Genomic DNA, 19,165 nt, shown 5'->3' with positions numbered 1-19,165 from the left:
TAGGCTTTGATTATAATTATGTTAATTAACTTTGGTTGATCAGTCTACTGGTTAAGTTAGAACTTTTACACTGGTCTGCAAAGAATATAATCGCTTCTCGCCGTCTCTTTAAGAACCGTTTCATGGGAATGACAATAATAAAACAAAAACAGTTTATTTGAAAACATTATTTATTATATTTTCATCAAAAAAGTAAAATATTTAAAATAAAATAATGACGTAAACATGGGTACTCATGCAATAGTGTGTAATATTGTGGCAGTAACAGCCGGCGGCGCCGCCGGGGTCGCGGGCTCCTTGTCCGAGCCGGCCCTAGTCTCCAGGGGAGACGGTCCTAGTCTCCGGGGGAGACAGTCCTAGTCTCCGGGGGAGACAGTCCTAGTCTCCGGGGGAGACGGTGAAGGCCGCGCGAGTCAGGCGGCGGTGAAGCCCTCCACCCCGGCGTCGCGCGCGGCGAGTACACTCAGTAGCTCGCGCACCTCATCCACACCTCTATACATTATAATGACAAAACTGAACTAAAAATGTGTGATCGTAACATCTAGGGAAGGTGATTCAGATACGATTAACGATTTGTGAGACTGGCAGTAAAATTAATTAAAATTAAATTTATATAAAGACACGATAGTCCGTAGAAGCACTTAGCGATCAAGCATACTTACAGGTCCGATCGAGGCGGGTCTGCGCGCTGCCGAGCCGAGCCTAACTCCTAGCTAGCTACTTAATGCCTCTTAATTACGAAGAATCTAATAAGAAATTTCTGATATAATATTTAGGTATCGAAAAATGTGGCATAACGTTTATTGAACGGCAGCGACGCAGTACCGCGGTAGAAGACACTTTATATTGGAAATTTTATACTAGTAAAATTACGTAGCTTACGTTAGGGCTGCCGTACGGGGTGCTATCGACCCCGTACGGGCTCGGTCACTGGGGGAATAGTGTAAATGCGATTACGATCCGATTCTCTAGCTAACTTCATATCAAATGCGATATTCAAATTCCGTCAAATGGTATTTGATTGGTCAATATTATAATTTCTAATAGAACATCTCAGTTTGAGTTAGTAGGGGATTACTGAACGACATACATTTCTAGTTCAACCGAATTTACATACACTATGTCCATTTTACATATATTGTATAAATAATCAATATAACATATATTTCTCAATCTGAAATTTAAAGACTAAAGTTATTTCACCATAAATAGCGTCGCATTTAGAATTTCATAATTAAATATGTATAATTTATAGTCGTCATCAAGTACAACAATTACAAGTCGAGGAGGGTCGTTTCGGATATAAATCTAGTGATCTTCACTCGGTCGGCAACCGCGGCACCGAGCGACAATAAATACGATACAGACGAAGGCAAACGATCCAAACACTCAATCACCGAACAGTCTTAAATAACGTTTTGTACGCAACGAAATATTAAACTTAATAACATTGCCGCCGGTGACTATTTCGTCATCAGCAAAGCTTACAGCAGCAAGCGTCGTGTGAGAAACGTGCGGCTTCGGACGCTCTCGGGCGAATACAAGCGCGCTCGGGTTAACCCGGGTGCGCTCGGGTGGACTCGAGCACGTCCAGGCGAACTCAGGCGTACTCGGGTCCGGGAAACGCTCGCCGTTCCCGCTCCATCGGTGTTTAGCTGCAAAATAAATGACACATTACACTTTTGTTCTACAGTTCGTAAACGGAATAGTAAAATGAGTACAACAATAATTATAGTGTTGTATTTTGCACCCACGATACAATTATTTGGTTACATAATAATCATGCATGTTAGTAAAACGTTAAGTTGGTAAGAAACAAAACGATCTAAAAATGAAATACTAAAAGATATGCCCTCAAAAATGTTAAAGCTACGAAAATGGAAAAACCCAACAAGCACGTTTAAATAACTTCCTTTAGTTAAACAATACGCGAAATTAAATAGTTTTATAAGTTATATTCTCATAAATTACTCACAACTTCAAATTCCCAACAACAACGTAAAATAATGATTTAAAACCCAAAAATATCTAAAACCTGGTTAGTTCAAAGTGAATAATTAATATAAACAGACCCATCTCGAAAAAACTCGCGTAAACGAAACACCCCTACCCCAAAACTCAACAAAAAGGTGCCGCTCTATTATGTTTGTATAAACATGCGCGTCATGCGGGGCATCAATATACGGTGAATATACGAAAGGACTGAGACTTACTTGCGTGAAGGAGTGGCGCTTAAGAAAATGTGTTTCTGTTTACTGAATCCCGACAATAAATTGACATTTATGAGTTACAACACAAAAGTTAGTAAGTATCCCGACACACTCCTACCCCAATAAATAGGTACAAACATGCGCATCATGCGGAGCAAGCTACGGCGAGAATACGAATGAAAGGGCGGACACTGACTTCTTCTTGAGCGTGAAGAAGGAGCGGCGCTTGGGCTCGTCCTTGGCGGGCGCGGGCAGCGTGTGCGAGCGCGACGCCGGCGCCGCCGTGCGCGCGCGCAGCGCCTCCAGCCACCACGACATCTCCGCCTCGTCGTGCGCCTGCAGCAGGAACTCCGCGCCCATGCCCAGTCTGCGGAATGCACAATACACCGTTACATTACTCACCACTATCAACATTACACTGTTTAGGTATATATCCTCTGGCCGCCCACGAATAAAAAATAAACACTCACGTGCTTGATATTTTTCAGTGACTTCTATTATTATAATAAAATAAGGGTAACAGCTGGCAACTACAGTTACCAAAAGTATGTGAGTGGCTAAAGCAAGTACTAATAATTATTCAATGTATAATGAAAAGGAATGCATTTTATAGACCTCTTGGCACCTAGACAATACAGCCACGTTTGCAAGTGAGATCCTTTGAAGGCCTCCAAAAATTTTAACAGCAGATGTATAGCTTTGTACAGCTCCTTAGAAACATTAAGCGGCTGCTTAACTCGAGGCACGATTTTTTCATAAGGCGTTACATTAGTCCCCCCTCATGGGCCACCAAAAATATTAAAGATATATTACCTGAGCCGGAAGACATGCTTCTTCTTAGTGTAGTTGGCTGCGACCTCTACAACTGCTCCGTTAAGGTCAAGCGGTGCTTCTCCGCGCCAGCATTGATCAGGCGCGGATTTGTACGCCTTTTGGTCTTTGTAGAATGACATACGGCCCTCCTTGGCCACCACGTACACTTTGTCCCATGATCTGAATGAATAAACGTTCATGTAGATAAGTTTTAGACTTGATAGGCAACTGATAGTTATATACCTCTATGCTACCCTAAATATAGCACCAAATACAGTCTCTAAGCATTCAAAACCGTTTTATAAATATAAAAGAACGCCGGACACAGTGTTCCCAAAGCTCATCGGCTAAATAAATACACAACTAAAAAATGATAATTTTAAAAATGTCTGCTTGTATATGAAGTCGTTTTCGTTTATATAAATCTATCTACGACATAATTATGTTGTGTAAACATCCCATATAATATACAAGTTTGTACTTTACAGGATAGAACTATATTACAAAAACATACAAACTAATAGAAATGCATTCTTTGTTCAAACTGTTCAGAGATCAAATTTAAAATTCTTCATATAAGAACCGACTAATATCCTTTTCATTTTCTACTTCTGCAACACCATCTAAGAAAAAATGTTTACGTAACATTAAATCGATTACTTCATGTATTCCTGTCCTAGGTGCAATGATATCCATCTCAAACCTACTGGTTAGGTTACTTGTGATAAACTAGGCATTATGTTGTCAACTTTTCTTTTCGAATAATCCAAAGAATATTTTAAATAATATTTTACTCGGGAGTGTACGAGAATCAGTATAAGTACTTTCTAGTAAAGTAAAAAAAAAAGAATAGTTTCCTCACCTGTTAGAAGCGCGCTTGGCGGCGGATTCCCATTCGTGTTTGCGGACGAGAATACCCTCTACGCCTTCATCCTCTCCCGCAGGACTAGTGCCCTCTGTATAACAGCACACAAGTTACTACATGTCCAAATATGACGTACATTCTCCAGCTTACTGCTGGCAGTAACAAAATTATGTAAATAAAGACACGTTGTGCCTATTAATGCAATAATCGAGCTAAAAGGGACGAACCGTGCTAAAACGCTAAAACGATAGTCTTCTTTTACGTATCTAACATTAAAATATTTTTAAAGCAACGATCATTTAATTGATGATAAAACGCCCTAAATCTAACAACTTACATAGGTTCTTATATAATGTTTTGTCACATAAATAAATGATCGTTACGCAGAACTTGATAACTATTTCCTGATATCTACCAACTAATCTATTAACGTAATCACTAGTCTCAGGTTTGATACTACCTCTCGTCCGGAATAAAAGCCACGCAAGTAAAACAGCTTTATTACTATAACCATACTGATTCACGAACCATGCGCACGACACAACAGCACACTCAAAGCAAACGTTGCGGACATCATCACTGAGTTCACACCGAAGAACGTGGCAATATAAATTAATAAATCTACTAACATTTTTTTTTATAACGTAGAGTAATGCAACTAACCTCACCACTCTAGTCAAGACTCAAGAGTTATTAATATTATTGTCAACTGAAATGCCGGTATAGCGTTCAACAGCCATCTCGACAAAATAAAGTGCCAGTTTCTTCGACGTGAACATATATTTGGCACAGTGCATAATCTGTCTTAACAGTAAAGATTATGCACTACGCCCAATAATAAGTTGGTAGTGGACAGTGGTAAATTTCGCTTGTTTAATGTTGTCCCTAATGGCTACCCCATTTGACTGTACTTAAGATTCGATTCGAGAGTCGATTTATTCCCCTTATAATTGAAATTATAACATTTAATATAGAATAGTAAGATAGGCATAAGTCGTGGAACTGATACCAACTTCAAAATAAGTAATTTTTTAATGAGAGTTGACTTATGAGAGTAAAAAAGATAACCGCTAAATCTAAAATATCTGACGTTGTTTGATACTAGAGTTCACTCGCTAAATATGGAAGTCGTACAGCGCCATCTGGTGCAACTATCAAAGGTAGTATATTTCTCAACTGTTTATGTTACTATAGTTCTGTTATCCAGTGTAATTACAGGAATTGTGGGTCCACCTCTGTCCACTACCGCTCGTACCTTCGTCGTCACTATGGTGGGTCCCAGCGAGCAGTTTCTTGGCGGTCTTCCAACGGAAGCTCCGGAACGGCGACTTGCTGCGCGAGCGCGACTTCACCTTACCGGAGCTCGAGGGCGTGGCCGGGCTCGAGCTCGATCCCGCCGCTGATTGGTCGGGGATAGGAAAGGGCGGGGCGGGGGATATATGAATGAAGTTTGACGTAAAGGCGTTGTGTCAATGTTTTATTGACAAATGGATATGAGGAAGCAGGGTCGGAATTGGTGGAGAAAAAAACAAAAAACAAAATAATTCAAAGCAACACAAAACGAACGCTTTGCAGCAAAAACAAAAGCAATGTCATGCTCAGTTTTGTATCAGAAAACTTTTAGGTTATACAGAACATTTGTTAGGGTCATGCGACGAACAGACAAATGACAACATGGAGGTACTTTACCATTCCGTTAACTACAGGGTACTAATAGGTCGTAAAGAAAGTCGTGGTTCAAATTTATGTGTACTTACAGAATATTCAAGGACTGTTTATGTAGTAACAATTATATTATTAATATTGTTTATAATTTCATTAAAAATAATGATAATATCACATAATTTTGTGCATTGTATTGTATCCTTGAGATATAAATCTACTAATAAAATTCATACGTTTTATTACTTACACAATATCCTCTTAAGGCCCAGCCATAGAAATGAAAAATCCAAAATTTGCCACTGGAATTTGAACCTATAGTACACGGAATACAGTAGATTTTATTTTGTTTGAAAATTGCACGAAACAAAAATGCAACTTTATCTGTCCTAATTGAATATGATTTAAATTTCATCGAACTGAATAAGTCCTATAGGTAGGACCTTGGGCCTTACGAGGATATGTTGCTTCTATTAATTACAATTATTGATTTAAAGTAGACGATTAACATGAAAGTGATTGCAATATCTGCATTTTTCTTGTAGCGATTTAGGTAAGAAAAACGAAAAGGTAAATTAATACAGTCTAACGCAAGGTTTTGTGACGAAACACATCTGATATTGATCGTCAGTTTAATAATAAATGCTAAGCAAGTGAGCCGCCATTAAAGATAATTTAGATATCTTCTTGAACTAGAACATGTAGTGATAAAATTGGAAGCACGACTCCCTCCACCCTCTACGTGTATGATACTCACTGGAGGAGCGTGCGGGTTTAGCGGGGGTCTGTTTCTGTGGGGTCTGTGCGGAGGGCCCGGGCGCCGGCGCCGGCGCCGCGGCCGGCGCGGAGGCCGCGCTCGACGCTGGCGGCGTGGCGGCGCGCTCTGCATGCGACACTACGTGCGGGTTAATGCTACACTACGCTACCATGCATCATGACCACTATAACTTACATCGACTAAAAGTTCTTTAGTTTAATAACAACAATCAATGTTCTTATTTGCTTCTTGCATATACCTATGCCAAAAAATAGTATGGAAAAAATTACGACGCACAAATGACAATTAGTAAACCTTATTTCGTTCCAATAAGGTTCGCAAATGGTTACTTCGGTGATATTTTATGTAAAATCTGCTAAAAGTTTTTTAGCTAGGTATATTTTAGTTGATGTAACTTATATCTTGTGGTTCTACAGTATTTGTCAAACGAATGTGTATGCGTATTACAATCATTCAATTAAGTATTTTTGATAAATATCTTACTAAAATAATATTGCCACAGTATAGTAATTCTGGGAGGATTCTCAAGTTTTTTTTTGTAGAAGCAAGAATCCAAGATAGTTAAACCTTTAACCAGTTAGCCAAAATCACTTCTCATCAAACGTCCGAGTTAATTGATTATGTGCTTTTATATACATATACGTTTACACATTCAACACACATTAACACAACGGTAATACCATGCAATAGCATGCACTGTGCATGTATAATTATAGGTACGATATCGCTATGACTACTTAAGAATAGGATCACAGTATAGGAACTACAAGGTAAAAATTAACCATCTACCTACCTAATAATAAAATTACGAATTGCCATTTCACCTATTATTATGCTATACCCATTTGTTATATATTTGTAAAGGTATCGTGTAACTGAAGATCAGTTAAGATGATTTTCCCTAAAGATATAAAATAAAAGCTAAAGCACGTAGAATAAAGCTATAGGACAAAGCATTCGATATAAAAAGCAAAGCATTTAAAAACAAGAGGCAAAAATACACTCAATACTTATATTTTTAGTGCATATAGAAGCAAAAGATAGCGATATGTGACACACACCTACCTTATTGACAGCATCAGATAGAGACGGCACGACACACTTTATTAATAAATAGCTAGAAGTGACAAGGATAGAGTATCAAACCTTCACCGTGATTAGACGTGACACAGTAGATAATATAATAAGGAAACATGGCTAGTTTACATAAAATAAAGTTTACATGTAAAATGAAGATGGCTAAGAAATTTGAGAATAATCGGTATTTACGACATCGATGACATATATGTAATAGGTACATGAACTGATAGTATATTTATTGTATTTTAAATACTTATAGATTCAATTATTGAAATTTGTAAATACCGATTGCACCACCGCAGTCAGAAATATCTATGCAGGCAGATCAAAAATATCCCAACACCCACTCCAAAGCCTTGTTGACAAGAGTCGTGTTCAGATATTTATGAGCGCCTAATTCGCTACGATATATCCGATGGCGACTACGTGATTATGATTACAGTGTATTGTCGACAAATGATGTGAACATAAATTGTGATACCATCACCTTGAACTAAACAGATGGTGATGAGCGTTAAAAGTCGTGCATTAATAGAGAAAAGTGCTATTTAGCCCCAACTACGAAAAAAAACCTAAACAATCCTAAACGTCTTTAGGTAACACATAAAGCCTATAAAGCTACGGTTATATAAGTTATATTACAAAAACGTGTCCCAAATATTGAGCTCGAGCGCGGTGTTAACCGTTTAAAATCGTAGACACCCTTAACTACCGAAGCTCATGCGTATACAGGGTATCTTTACATTGGTAGGTTTATAAGCGCTCGGTTTACCTGGCTGGGAGTGCGGTCGCTCTTGGGCCTTCTCAGCCGCTTTAGTGGACGTTCTCCTTACGACTACGCGTGTGCATGTGTGGACAACACATCGGTAAGTATCGGCCCGCAACTCACGAGGGGCGAGCGCGGCGAACGGTTTCGAATATAAGAATCGTAGTTCTTTAAAAGGCGTTTGATTAGAGAGATATCAGAATACGCGAGTTATGCCATAGTCATGAAACCGTGTTGTCGTTTATCTTGGTCACTTTTAAAACAGCACAACATGACAAACGGTAAAAACGGAAACGGGCGTAAATTTTTTCTTGTCAGTTTGAAATATACGGCGTTTGTCTAGATGAGATCGCCTTTTAGCGACACGACCACCTGTTGTTTAGTCATATTTAAAACCAATGTATTCTCTGTATTGATTTTTTGAGGTGTGTTTATTACACAAAAAGTAATTATATTTTTTCAGCTGACAGCTAGCGAAATAGCAAATTGAAATGATCCATCCGTGACTGGGTCATTCTACATGAATCTCATTCCCCTGGTTATAACTATACGCAAATTCCAAGAAGATTCCGCAAACCAGTTCTGGTTGTAGATGGAACTTGGCGCGGGTTACACAGTCTCTAAAATTGAGATGCTAATAAAGCGACATCTCCTGCGAATAGGTACGGCCAGGAGAATGAGATTTTTGTAAATGGCCCGACTGTAATCGATCAGGCTTTCTCCACAGTTTATGTAGACAATAGAATCAGGTTATTTGTATTCTGATATCCGTGGACACCACAGAACTTATATGTAAACGCCAAATTAAATGAACATTTTATTTGTAAGAAATTCGTTCGCCGCCCGAGCACCCAAATCAATAAATTTACACGAAAAGCGGCAAGCGATGCCGTAAGCCTCTCATGGCCTATCGTAGTGCAAAATGTGCTTAATCTCTTATCGTTTAAAGTCAATATTCGCATTGTTTGAAGTATAAACTGAGTTTAGTGTTACTGCAATATGCAAGCTGCATTCACCTGTTATCGGTGAAAGTTAGTGGAAAAATAGACAAAATAACTGTAGTAAATGTACACAGTAGAAGAATAATCGTGCAAATGTCATGGCCGAATAAGATGGCATTGCTTGAGTGCCATATACAATTTTGCGGTATTGAAATGTCAGGCTCTAATGTTAGACCACAAAACATGGCATTGTCGGCTGTCAATACCGTGCCACGATATATTCTTTATCATATTACAGCTATGAGCAAAATTACATGGACACATTGTGAATGAATTTATTAAAGTGGCCATGTAATTTTGCGGCTGGGCGTACATCTACTATAGGTATTTTGGCTGTTGTGGAAGTTTCTCGTATTATTCTTCGTTTAAGTGCTAATAGACATTACACATGCGTGCTTACATTGCAATCTGTGGTTTGAAGTGATGTTAACTTTTTAAAGATTCATTGTTCGACTTAAATAAATCATTTTCTTATAAAATCTGTTTAGTGCTTAAATGTAGGTTTCGGTTAAACTTGTATCACGTCTATTATGTTTATGAGATGACAATTGTTTAAGTAGACATGATTCGAGTTTTCCTATCGAAACATTTTAGTTAAAGATTAGTGTCATTGTTCGCAGTAAAAGCTAGAGAGCTATACTAACACAGCACAGCTTCAAATGACCTATCTGATATGAGGCGTTTAGACTCTATAATAACTTATCGATTTTTCCTGACTGGATTACTTGTTAACTGTCTGAGACAATGCCACTAGATATCATTGCATTTGCATAAACGCAAATTTTCATCATTGTATATTCTGTTCCGGATAGTTAAGAACACGACCATAAAAAGAAACTCGAATTTCACTTCTAAAATAAAATATTCATCTCCCATATCCCAAGTTTTCACAAGATGCGTCCGTATTAAATAGCTAATGGCGAGTATGGCACTTATTCGCCACATCAACGCCTACAGATAAATTCATCCAACACACTGTGGGCTGAAATTTGCCTCTCATTGACATAGAAACTAAAGTTGTTATTTTCAATTTTTTATGCCAAACTGTCCCAGTTTGAGTGAGTGAGTTTGAAATTCATAAAAATGATAGGTAAGATCCATTTCAATAAAAAAAAGCTTAAAAATGTCAATTTCTGTTTTTATCACTTTTCCATAAAAAAAATTGACGATTTAAAAATACGCAATATAATTCGTAGTATAACCATCTGCGAGAAGATTACGGTTTGTTTTTGAAATAAATTGTTTTTTCTTTGTTCCTGCTCCATACATTTTTTTCGAACTCGACACTTTTTATGCCAAATTATCCCAAATTCAAAAATTACCACATCAATGCTTGGTAAACCCTATTTCAATAAAAAATAAATATGGTTTCAATGTCAATGAGAGCCGCCACTGCGATGATTTCTTAATCGCGCTCCTAACTTTCGGGAACAGAACAGCCAAGACTTGTCCCAGTGTGTTCGGGACCGCCGTGTTTGGGTTACCTTGCGGCGGCTCGGGCTCGGCGGCGCGGTCCACGGCGTCGCGCGCGGCGGCGGCGGCGGCGGCCTCGGCCTGCTCGCGCTCGCGCCGCTCGCGCTCCGCGGCCTCGGCGAGCTCTTGTCGACGCTTCATCTCCTTCACCTCGAACTACAGAAACAACACAGGTCAGTGATGTGTTGTATGAAGGGCGATGGAATGTGCGCAGTTAAATAGTATAGGCAAGTCACTTCATTCAAGATACTATGCGTTTATAAACTTGTCCACTTATTAAGTTATCCTAATGTATAATGTTTGCATCTTTGAAAATAACTTGGTTTAAGTTTTTGCGAAAGCGATGGTAGCTCAAATAGAAAACGAGGCCATTTCAGGAATAGGCTAAGTATGGGTCTTGCGTCGAACAGGTACTAAACGAACACAATAACAATATGACTCACTTTTAGAAACACATTAGTTGAAGTGATTTACCTATTTGGCGGAAAAACAAATAAAAACATTTCTCGTCGCCTCTCGAATCAGCTATGGATTTGGCTTTGGTATTAGAGTAAACTGCAATTTAGTCACAGGCGTCACAGCGCGATATATAATATCGAATATTATATTTAAACCTTACAGTCTTAGTTTCGTTTGTCACTTATTGTACAGAACCTTCGGGCAACATCGGAAAGGGAGACGGCATTCGTACTATTTCCTCTCTGCCGAAGCATAGGTGTACCATCCGTGCACAAAAAAAACGAGGTGTGCAAGATTTGTCTTTTCTATGTGTGTGTCGTCATTACAGATTAGATTTTGAATGTAGTGAGTGACAAGTGCGACTGTGTGCACGTTTCCCCCGCGAAAAATGGCTGAATTATTCTTTCGACGTGTCGAAAGCCGGTGTTGCTCGAAGTACAGAACTACCCCTCCTAACAACCTAGTTCCCGGACCTAAGTCCGTACATAGAGTTGTCTCAAATAAACGCTTCGTAAACCTACATATAACGCATTATCAGATATTTTTCAAATAATACACTCCATGCTTAGTTTACGAGCGTAAGATCAATGGCCATGCATTTAACACAAAGCACACAGAAAGCATCATGCATTATACCAGTCACCACTTACACTATCCAAGTAGTTATAGTACCATTCAGCTTCGGGAGCTAGGAGTTTACGAGTTTGGACCAACAGAAGTAAGGAGTGGCTCAAAGGTATGGACTTTACGTCTTTCCCTAGCTCGTTTACAGCTTTATCACTGCTGGTGAGCCCCGGTAAGGAGAGCACGGCAACATCGCTTATACTGTCTGAGTCAGAAGGTTTACTTTTCCTTGACAATCTTCGGAAGAAGCTTTTTACGCTACCCGATCTGGATCGAGATTCGCTGCTATGCCTTATTAGCGAAACGTTAGGATATACCCATAAGGAGGATAGTCGTTCCCATAAAATGAAATCTATACAGGAGAAGGTGATACTACTCGTAGAAGTGTTGGTTTCGGATTCGGTGGGATACTCGAAAAACACAGAACTGTATATGTCAGGCGAAAGAGTACTTCTCCTAAGAGGACTCATAGTTGGACTACTGGTTTCAGAAATCGTCGATAAGCTGTTACCTCCGACTTTCGTCCACAGAAAGGAATCGTTTCTTTCAAACTTTTTGGAACAGTCCATAGTTAATTCTCTTGGTTGGATTTGTTCCTCCATTTTGAATCTGCCGGTTTTGAATATGATTTGTCTGACTATTACTCCTACTTGGGGTTCGTTGTGGGTAATTTTTGATGGGGAATTGGGGTGGTTTTCGAAAGGAGGGGGAGGTTGGAACAAGAAAGCGGATTCATCACATTTTTCCCACGGTTGAACACTAGGCCATAGTGTCGCTCCACGCTGTTCAAACTAGGGATGGTTAAAAAGAAAAAGAAAGTCATAATGAGAAACAGTGCAAGTAAATACAAGTGCAAGTGAAAATCAAAACAGAAGAAATTTTTGAAAGTATTATTTTCGTTACCACTTCAAGCTCAATACAATTGTCATTTGTCATCAAAGAATTGTCAAAATAACGCAGTCTTTCAAAAACCACTTCTCACCAAGTGAATGATAAAGCACATTTTTAAAACAAACACGTCCACATTACTCAATTACTCATGCATACTTTTATTTTTAAACATATTTACAGTTACTACATACTTTAAAAACACCAAATTGTAAAAATCACCGCTCAGGGTTTGTGATTGTAAAAACCCGACACCAAACTACTATATACTTGAACATCCGCATGAATCCCGCAACCATAGATATAAGAAGTAAGGAGATTTATAACGAAGCATAATTTCAACGAGTCTCGCTGTCTCCAACTGTCCCCCACCACATCATTAAAGGCGTGGCCAGACAACCAACTCACGCGCTGTGATTGGCCAAACCGCGCGGTGTAGGAGCCTAGAGCGGCGGCACTAGAGTGAGGACAATTCGATAGAGATATCGATATTTTACATGTTCTGAACATGACCTTAGAGTTTTGACATTTTTATTTTAAGTAATAATTGCCATAGACTTAATTTATATTCCTTCAAATTTTTGACCTTATTTACGAGCTAAGAATTTTAAGGTACGTGTAAGGTATATTAATTGATCCATAAGTTTTCTCACAAAGGTCTTTACTGATAAAATGTAATACAAAGCTTTTAATAAAAATAAAAATAAACATGTACCATGATGCAAAAGCTTGTTTATGCTTAACTAATCAAATTGGTTTAAATTTTAGTCATTATGTGATGTAATGTTTGTTTAAATTGTTTACTTTGGGATTGTCGTTAGACGCGAGCGCTTCTAAAAACATAGTTTCAGTTTATCATAGCATATTTCGTCACCAATTAAAAGCAATTGCAGCATGTTACATAGAGTTATGAAGAACTGCGAAAGCAAGTTATAGTAAATTACATTGTAAGTATAATGCACCATTAAATAAGCTTTTAAATCATATGTACGAATAATAAGGAAAGAGTAATCATAATTATCAGTAAAAATCTACTTTCGGATCGACAAGTATACAATATACTATTATTTTAAATATATTTATATTCTATCGTTATATAAATGAGGCGAAGTGTAACTGGAAACATTTTTCTTGAAAATGATCCGAACAAATAACACTTTTCTCGCTCGTAAACCAGTTAGGGCCTCTACCTGTAGCATCTATCCATTTTTCTTTAAAACTGGGATTTTTCGTGAAACTGAAAAAAATGGCAATCATGAACATATTTGATTATACCTAGTGCAGTTATTCGAATCGTTGCTAAGAACCTGAATAAAATATACTTATAGGTATAAACTATAACGTTATAAATAAATTGTACTTAATTAAATCAGTTTATTTTTTGGCTTACCTATTCGATCCAAATTAATAAGTATTAAATTAAACATTAGGTGCATATAAAATAATTGTAAAATTTTACTTGAAAAATAATTACTTTCATAACACTATATCCAAACATTTTTATCGATAACGCTCAAAGATCAATTACATGCACGAGCACCACTCTACTTCGCGGCGTCAATGAAGGGAGCGGTTGGCGGTTGTACCAAGAAACAATAATGCCCCTGTGAATATCGTTAGCGGTTTAATGCATTGCGCCGTTGCTAAGGACACTACAAATAGTTTTCCATGCCAAAGCGTCAATGTAAAATGCATAGACAAATTGCCACGCGTTTGTATGACAACATGGTCTGACTCAGAAAAATCATATGCCACTGGATTTATTTATTAAAATATGTGGTTTTATTGACTAATACGTGAAAAAACATGTGGTATGTAACTCCATGATCCTTATAGTTTTTGGATGCACTCCTATTTCGACACAAAATAACGCTATAATTCGGCATTTCAATAAAATTGACGCGCACATTGTTCAATGACAGCTAATTTGCTACTGTCTTACGGCGGGCCGGTATGGCCACGATGTGGCCATGTGGCGGCGACACGCGCCACGCCTCTGTCAGCCATCTAGTACTTTCTATGATCTGAGCCCGCAACCATGTTGTAGTTTGATGTTAACAAATAAAAGATCTGACGCGCCTTTAAAAAATAACTTGTTGTTGTCTTCGAGTTATATTCATAAGGTGAAGGTCACTTCACAAGAGCTGGCACGAATTGAACGAATGACTGAAAATATCTATGTGTGTATGACATTAACCAATAAAACGGCGTCTCTGTATACCCATACATGTGTCACTCATAAAATGAAAATTTTGTTCATTCCATTCGCGCCAGCTTTCGCGAAACGACCTGTAAATACCTCGTTTTCATATGTAGTTAGTTTTAAAACCAGTATAAGCATATGCAATTCAACAACATTGACACCTGCTGTGTACATTACGCCTACAATACTACAACATACCGTGGTGAGTCTCTGCAGCGCGCTGAACCGGTCCTCCTGCGCGGCGGCCGACTTCTCGAACGCCTCGTGCTTCTTGATGAGGCTCTCCACCTCGTCGATGGTGTGCCCCAGCTCCTGCGACATGAGGTACGGCTCCTGCGCGATGAGCCACGCCTCGGCCACAGCGGCGTCGCGCGCGAACTGGTACACTTCCAGGACTGCCGGACAAATGTACAGTAACTATACGTACCGAGCGTGATTGACATTTCTGGATGTGCTTGCACAAAATGGTTCACTTTAAGAAAAAATAGGGCTGTTAGTTTTCTGGTTGTGCATTTAAAATATACGTCTAATAGTGGAGAACATGAATAAGGTAATACAATGTTTATTAATTAACGTAACAGGAAAATAGGTAACAATTTGAAGTGACGATATGGGTATCATTTTGTGGTGTAACACTGGAATATTTCCTTGTTCAAAGTGTGATTAAAAATAACAACTTGGAAGTATAAATTAAGGCAACGTTCAGTTTCTAATTACCTATTATACATAGCCAATTGCAAATTACAAATTCTAATGTTTGGATACGAAACAAATCCATGTCAAGCGCAACTTCAAATATGAATTCGCGCGCGACAATACAACTCATATTAAGCGGTCTGGTCTATAGCAGGGCTCTCCAAAATACAGCCCACGCGGAAAAGAAGCAAGAGAGCAAAAGGCTATACCACAGATTTAGGATTAACTAGATACCGCCAGTACAAGACTTGCGCGAGTTTATAAGTAGTGTAGTGCACCACTTCTCGCTCAGTGGTGCTCATGACATCCCAAGTGTCAGACATTTATTGCCACGCAACAAAATGCCTCATTGTTGCATAATTAACAGTGCGAATACGACGAGATTGGTTAGTCGTGTGAAAGGTGACATTTCTTTTCATAAGTAAGTAATTTTGTTATTAAATATCGCCTTAATTTAATTAAAAATCCTTTATTTTCAATTACTAATGCTTTCGTGACGTTAATACCAGGATAGTCAAAAGATAGTGTCTTTACGAAGTACGTCATCCATTGCGGCTTATATATCAAAGTATCATAGCAAAGGCATCAAGCATCACTAAAGGCATTTTATTTGTAGGTTGCAATGGACAGCAAATACACGATACTTTCGTACATCATTTAGTTGCATGGTAGGAGGGATTCTCGCATATTCTGTCGATTTTAAGCCACTAGTGTTGTATACTGCGATGTTTCATGCAGTATCCCTGTGCAATTCGATTTATTATCAATTTTAGTGACGGTTTCGTGTTAAGAAGATCTTTATGAAGTTTAAACTTAAGTATAAAGTGAGAGATCAAATAATATTGTTATTCTTCATATTAAAAAATATATATTTCAGATTCCTAAATGATCCAATTTTAAAATACAAATGGATTGACGCAACGGGGAACAAAAAGTGAGCTGCAGCAGCTTGTCCTTGATGTCGGCGGCCGCGTAGTGCTGCCGCGCCAGCAGTAGGTGTGCAGTACTCACTGAGCTGCAGGTTCTCCCAGCGCTCCTCCCAGCGGCGCAGCAGCGCGTTGCGCTGGTTGGTGAGCTGCAGCAGCTTGTCCTTGATGTCGGCAGCCGCGTATTGCTACCACGCCAGCAGTAGGTGTGCAGTACTCACTGAGCTGCAGGTTCACCCAGCGCTCCTCCCAGCGGCGCAGCAGCGCGTTGCGCTGGTTGGTGAGCTGCAGCAGCTTGTCCTTGATGTCGGCGGCCGCGTAGTGCTGCCGCGCCAGCAGTAGGTGTGCAGTACTCACTGAGCTGCAGGTTCTCCCAGCGCTCCTCCCAGCGGCGCAGCAGCGCGTTGCGCTGGTTGGTGAGCTGCAGCAGCTTGTCCTTGATGTCGGCAGCCGCGTATTGCTACCACGCCAGCAGTAGGTGTGCAGTACTCACTGAGCTGCAGGTTCACCCAGCGCTCCTCCCAGCGGCGCAGCAGCGCGTTGCGCTGGTTGGTGAGCTGCAGCAGCTTGTCCTTGATGTCGGCGGCCGCGTAGTGCTGCCGCGCCAGCAGTAGGTGTGCAGTACTCACTGAGCTGCAGGTTCTCCCAGCGCTCCTCCCAGCGGCGCAGCAGCGCGTTGCGCTGGTTGGTGAGCTGCAGCAGCTTGTCCTTGATGTCGGCGGCCGCGTATTGCTGCCACGCCAGCAGTAGGTGTGCAGTACTCACTGAGCTGCAGGTTCTCCCAGCGCTCCTCCCAGCGGCGCAGCAGCGCGTTGCGCTGGTTGGTGAGCTGCAGCAGCTTGTCCTTGATGTCGGCGGCCGCGTATTGCTGCCACGCCAGCAGTAGGTGTGCAGTACTCACTGAGCTGCAGGTTCTCCCAGCGCTCCTCCCAGCGGCGCAGCAGCGCGTTGCGCTGGTTGGTGAGCTGCAGCAGCTTGTCCTTGATGTCGGCGACCGCGTATTGCTGCCACGCCAGCAGTAGGTGTGCAGTACTCACTGAGCTGCAGGTTCTCCCAGCGCTCCTCCCAGCGGCGCAGCAGCGCGTTGCGCTGGTTGGTGAGCTGCAGCAGCTTGTCCTTGATGTCGGCAGCCGCGTATTGCTACCACGCCAGCAGTAGGTGTGCAGTACTCACTGAGCTGCAGGTTCTCCCAGCGCTCCTCCCAGCGGCGCAGCAGCGCGTTGCGCTGGTTGGTGAGCTGCAGCAGCTTGTCCTTGATGTCGGCGGCCGCGTATTGCTGCCACGCCAGCAGTAGGTGTGCAGTACTCACTGAGCTGCAGGTTCTCCCAGCGCTCCTCCCAGCGGCGCAGCAGCGCGTTGCGCTGGTTGGTGAGCTGCAGCAGCTTGTCCTTGATGTCGGCGACCGCGTATTGCTGCCACGCCAGCAGTAGGTGTGCAGTACTCACTGAGCTGCAGGTTCTCCCAGCGCTCCTCCCAGCGGCGCAGCAGCGCGTTGCGCTGGTTGGTGAGCTGCAGCAGCTTGTCCTTGATGTCGGCGGCCGCGTAGTGCTGCCGCGCCAGCAGCTCCTTGCCCAGCGAGATGCAAGCGCTGAAGTTGTCCTCGCGCGTGTCGATTTCGGCCTTCAGGGATTGGTGGTTGTTCATGAGGAGCTCCACGCCGCTCACGTCCCTGTACACATAAATATTAAATGATTGTATACCTTAATGCAACAATATAAGGTCCAGTTATGGTAAGACAAGTGTTGAACATGTACAATGTTTAGAAATGGCTTCATCGAGCTCCGCTTTGGGTAAGGTGATCTCGGCTACTTTGTCTCCACAAACCAATGACAGAATCTTACCGCGGTTTCTCGCCAGTGTTCATCTGTCGGACAACATCGTCCATCCACAAGGTGAGGTTCCTGACTTGGTTGAGGAACCGGTACAGGTCGTCAGCATCTTCCAGCTTGGATTTTCTAGCGGCGCATGCGGCTTGTAGAGCCGCCCAGGCTTCAGCAACTTCTGCTTCACGTCGGGTGATCTCGGCGGCCTTGTCGCCGGCGTACGAGGCGCCGAGCCGGGCGCATTCGGCGCTGATGGCTTCCACCTGGTTATTGGAATATAAATACATACAGAATATATTACGGGATACAATATAGGTATCTGATATATATTAGATAAATACGACGATCTAAATGTAAATTAAGATCATCAACACAATTATCATGATTTGTCATCTGCACAGTTTAATAATGTCTTTGGTTTCCTCTGCCTAATCAATACAGTCAATATCGAGGATTCTCCCTTCTATATGCCAAGATACTTTGATCGGAATTTGATAACTGTGTTGACCTTATTTGTTGGTAACAAAATTTGGGCGTTTCACCATCACATTAGCGTCCTTTACGAAACATGGTCGGAAGGATATCGGCTACTGCCTTCGTCCAGTAAGTACACTTTCGATCATCTGTTGGTCTTCGGATGATTGGCACGTACCTGGTGCTGCAACGTAGTAAGGTCCTGCATGAAGGTGTGGTGCTTGCGCTGCAACGCGCCAACACTGAGCGCGTCGCGGCCGAGCTCGTCGCTCACTCCTCGTGCCTTCTCGCTCACTCGCTGCAGAGTGTCCTTGCAGTCGTGGAAGTACTTGTGGAGCTCCCGGGACGCCATCAGCATCTAGAGAGAAATACTCGTAAGTCAGGTAACTGGGTGGGTTACAACAAAAGAGGGGAAGCTGATACG

At 41.1% G+C, this 19,165-nt stretch overlaps 1 protein-coding gene across 1 annotated transcript in view; it reads right to left on the bottom strand.

Moving 5' to 3' along the window:
• Positions 1 to 152: 152 nt before the first annotated feature.
• The window catches only part of LOC133525964 (spectrin beta chain), a 75,163-nt gene continuing 56,150 nt past the window's right edge, over positions 153 to 19,165 (bottom strand). Inside the window, exons 29-41 of the mRNA XM_061862410.1 lie at positions 18,920 to 19,099; positions 18,286 to 18,530; positions 17,890 to 18,113; positions 15,021 to 15,217; positions 11,758 to 12,522; positions 10,660 to 10,804; positions 8,181 to 8,243; positions 6,308 to 6,445; positions 5,144 to 5,287; positions 3,886 to 3,979; positions 3,024 to 3,203; positions 2,349 to 2,577; positions 153 to 1,655 (exon numbers count right to left, since the gene is read on the bottom strand). Of these exons, the coding sequence (XP_061718394.1) occupies positions 2,370 to 2,577; positions 3,024 to 3,203; positions 3,886 to 3,979; positions 5,144 to 5,287; positions 6,308 to 6,445; positions 8,181 to 8,243; positions 10,660 to 10,804; positions 11,758 to 12,522; positions 15,021 to 15,217; positions 17,890 to 18,113; positions 18,286 to 18,530; positions 18,920 to 19,099 (2,583 nt within the window). The 3' untranslated portion in view covers positions 153 to 1,655; positions 2,349 to 2,369. The remainder of the gene's footprint in view (positions 1,656 to 2,348; positions 2,578 to 3,023; positions 3,204 to 3,885; positions 3,980 to 5,143; positions 5,288 to 6,307; positions 6,446 to 8,180; positions 8,244 to 10,659; positions 10,805 to 11,757; positions 12,523 to 15,020; positions 15,218 to 17,889; positions 18,114 to 18,285; positions 18,531 to 18,919; positions 19,100 to 19,165) is intronic.

The sequence above is a fragment of the Cydia pomonella genome, chromosome 15, assembly GCF_033807575.1.
Source record: "Cydia pomonella isolate Wapato2018A chromosome 15, ilCydPomo1, whole genome shotgun sequence".
Classification (NCBI taxonomy): domain Eukaryota; kingdom Metazoa; phylum Arthropoda; class Insecta; order Lepidoptera; family Tortricidae; genus Cydia; species Cydia pomonella.
This window is presented reverse-complemented; position numbering and strand designations above follow the sequence as displayed.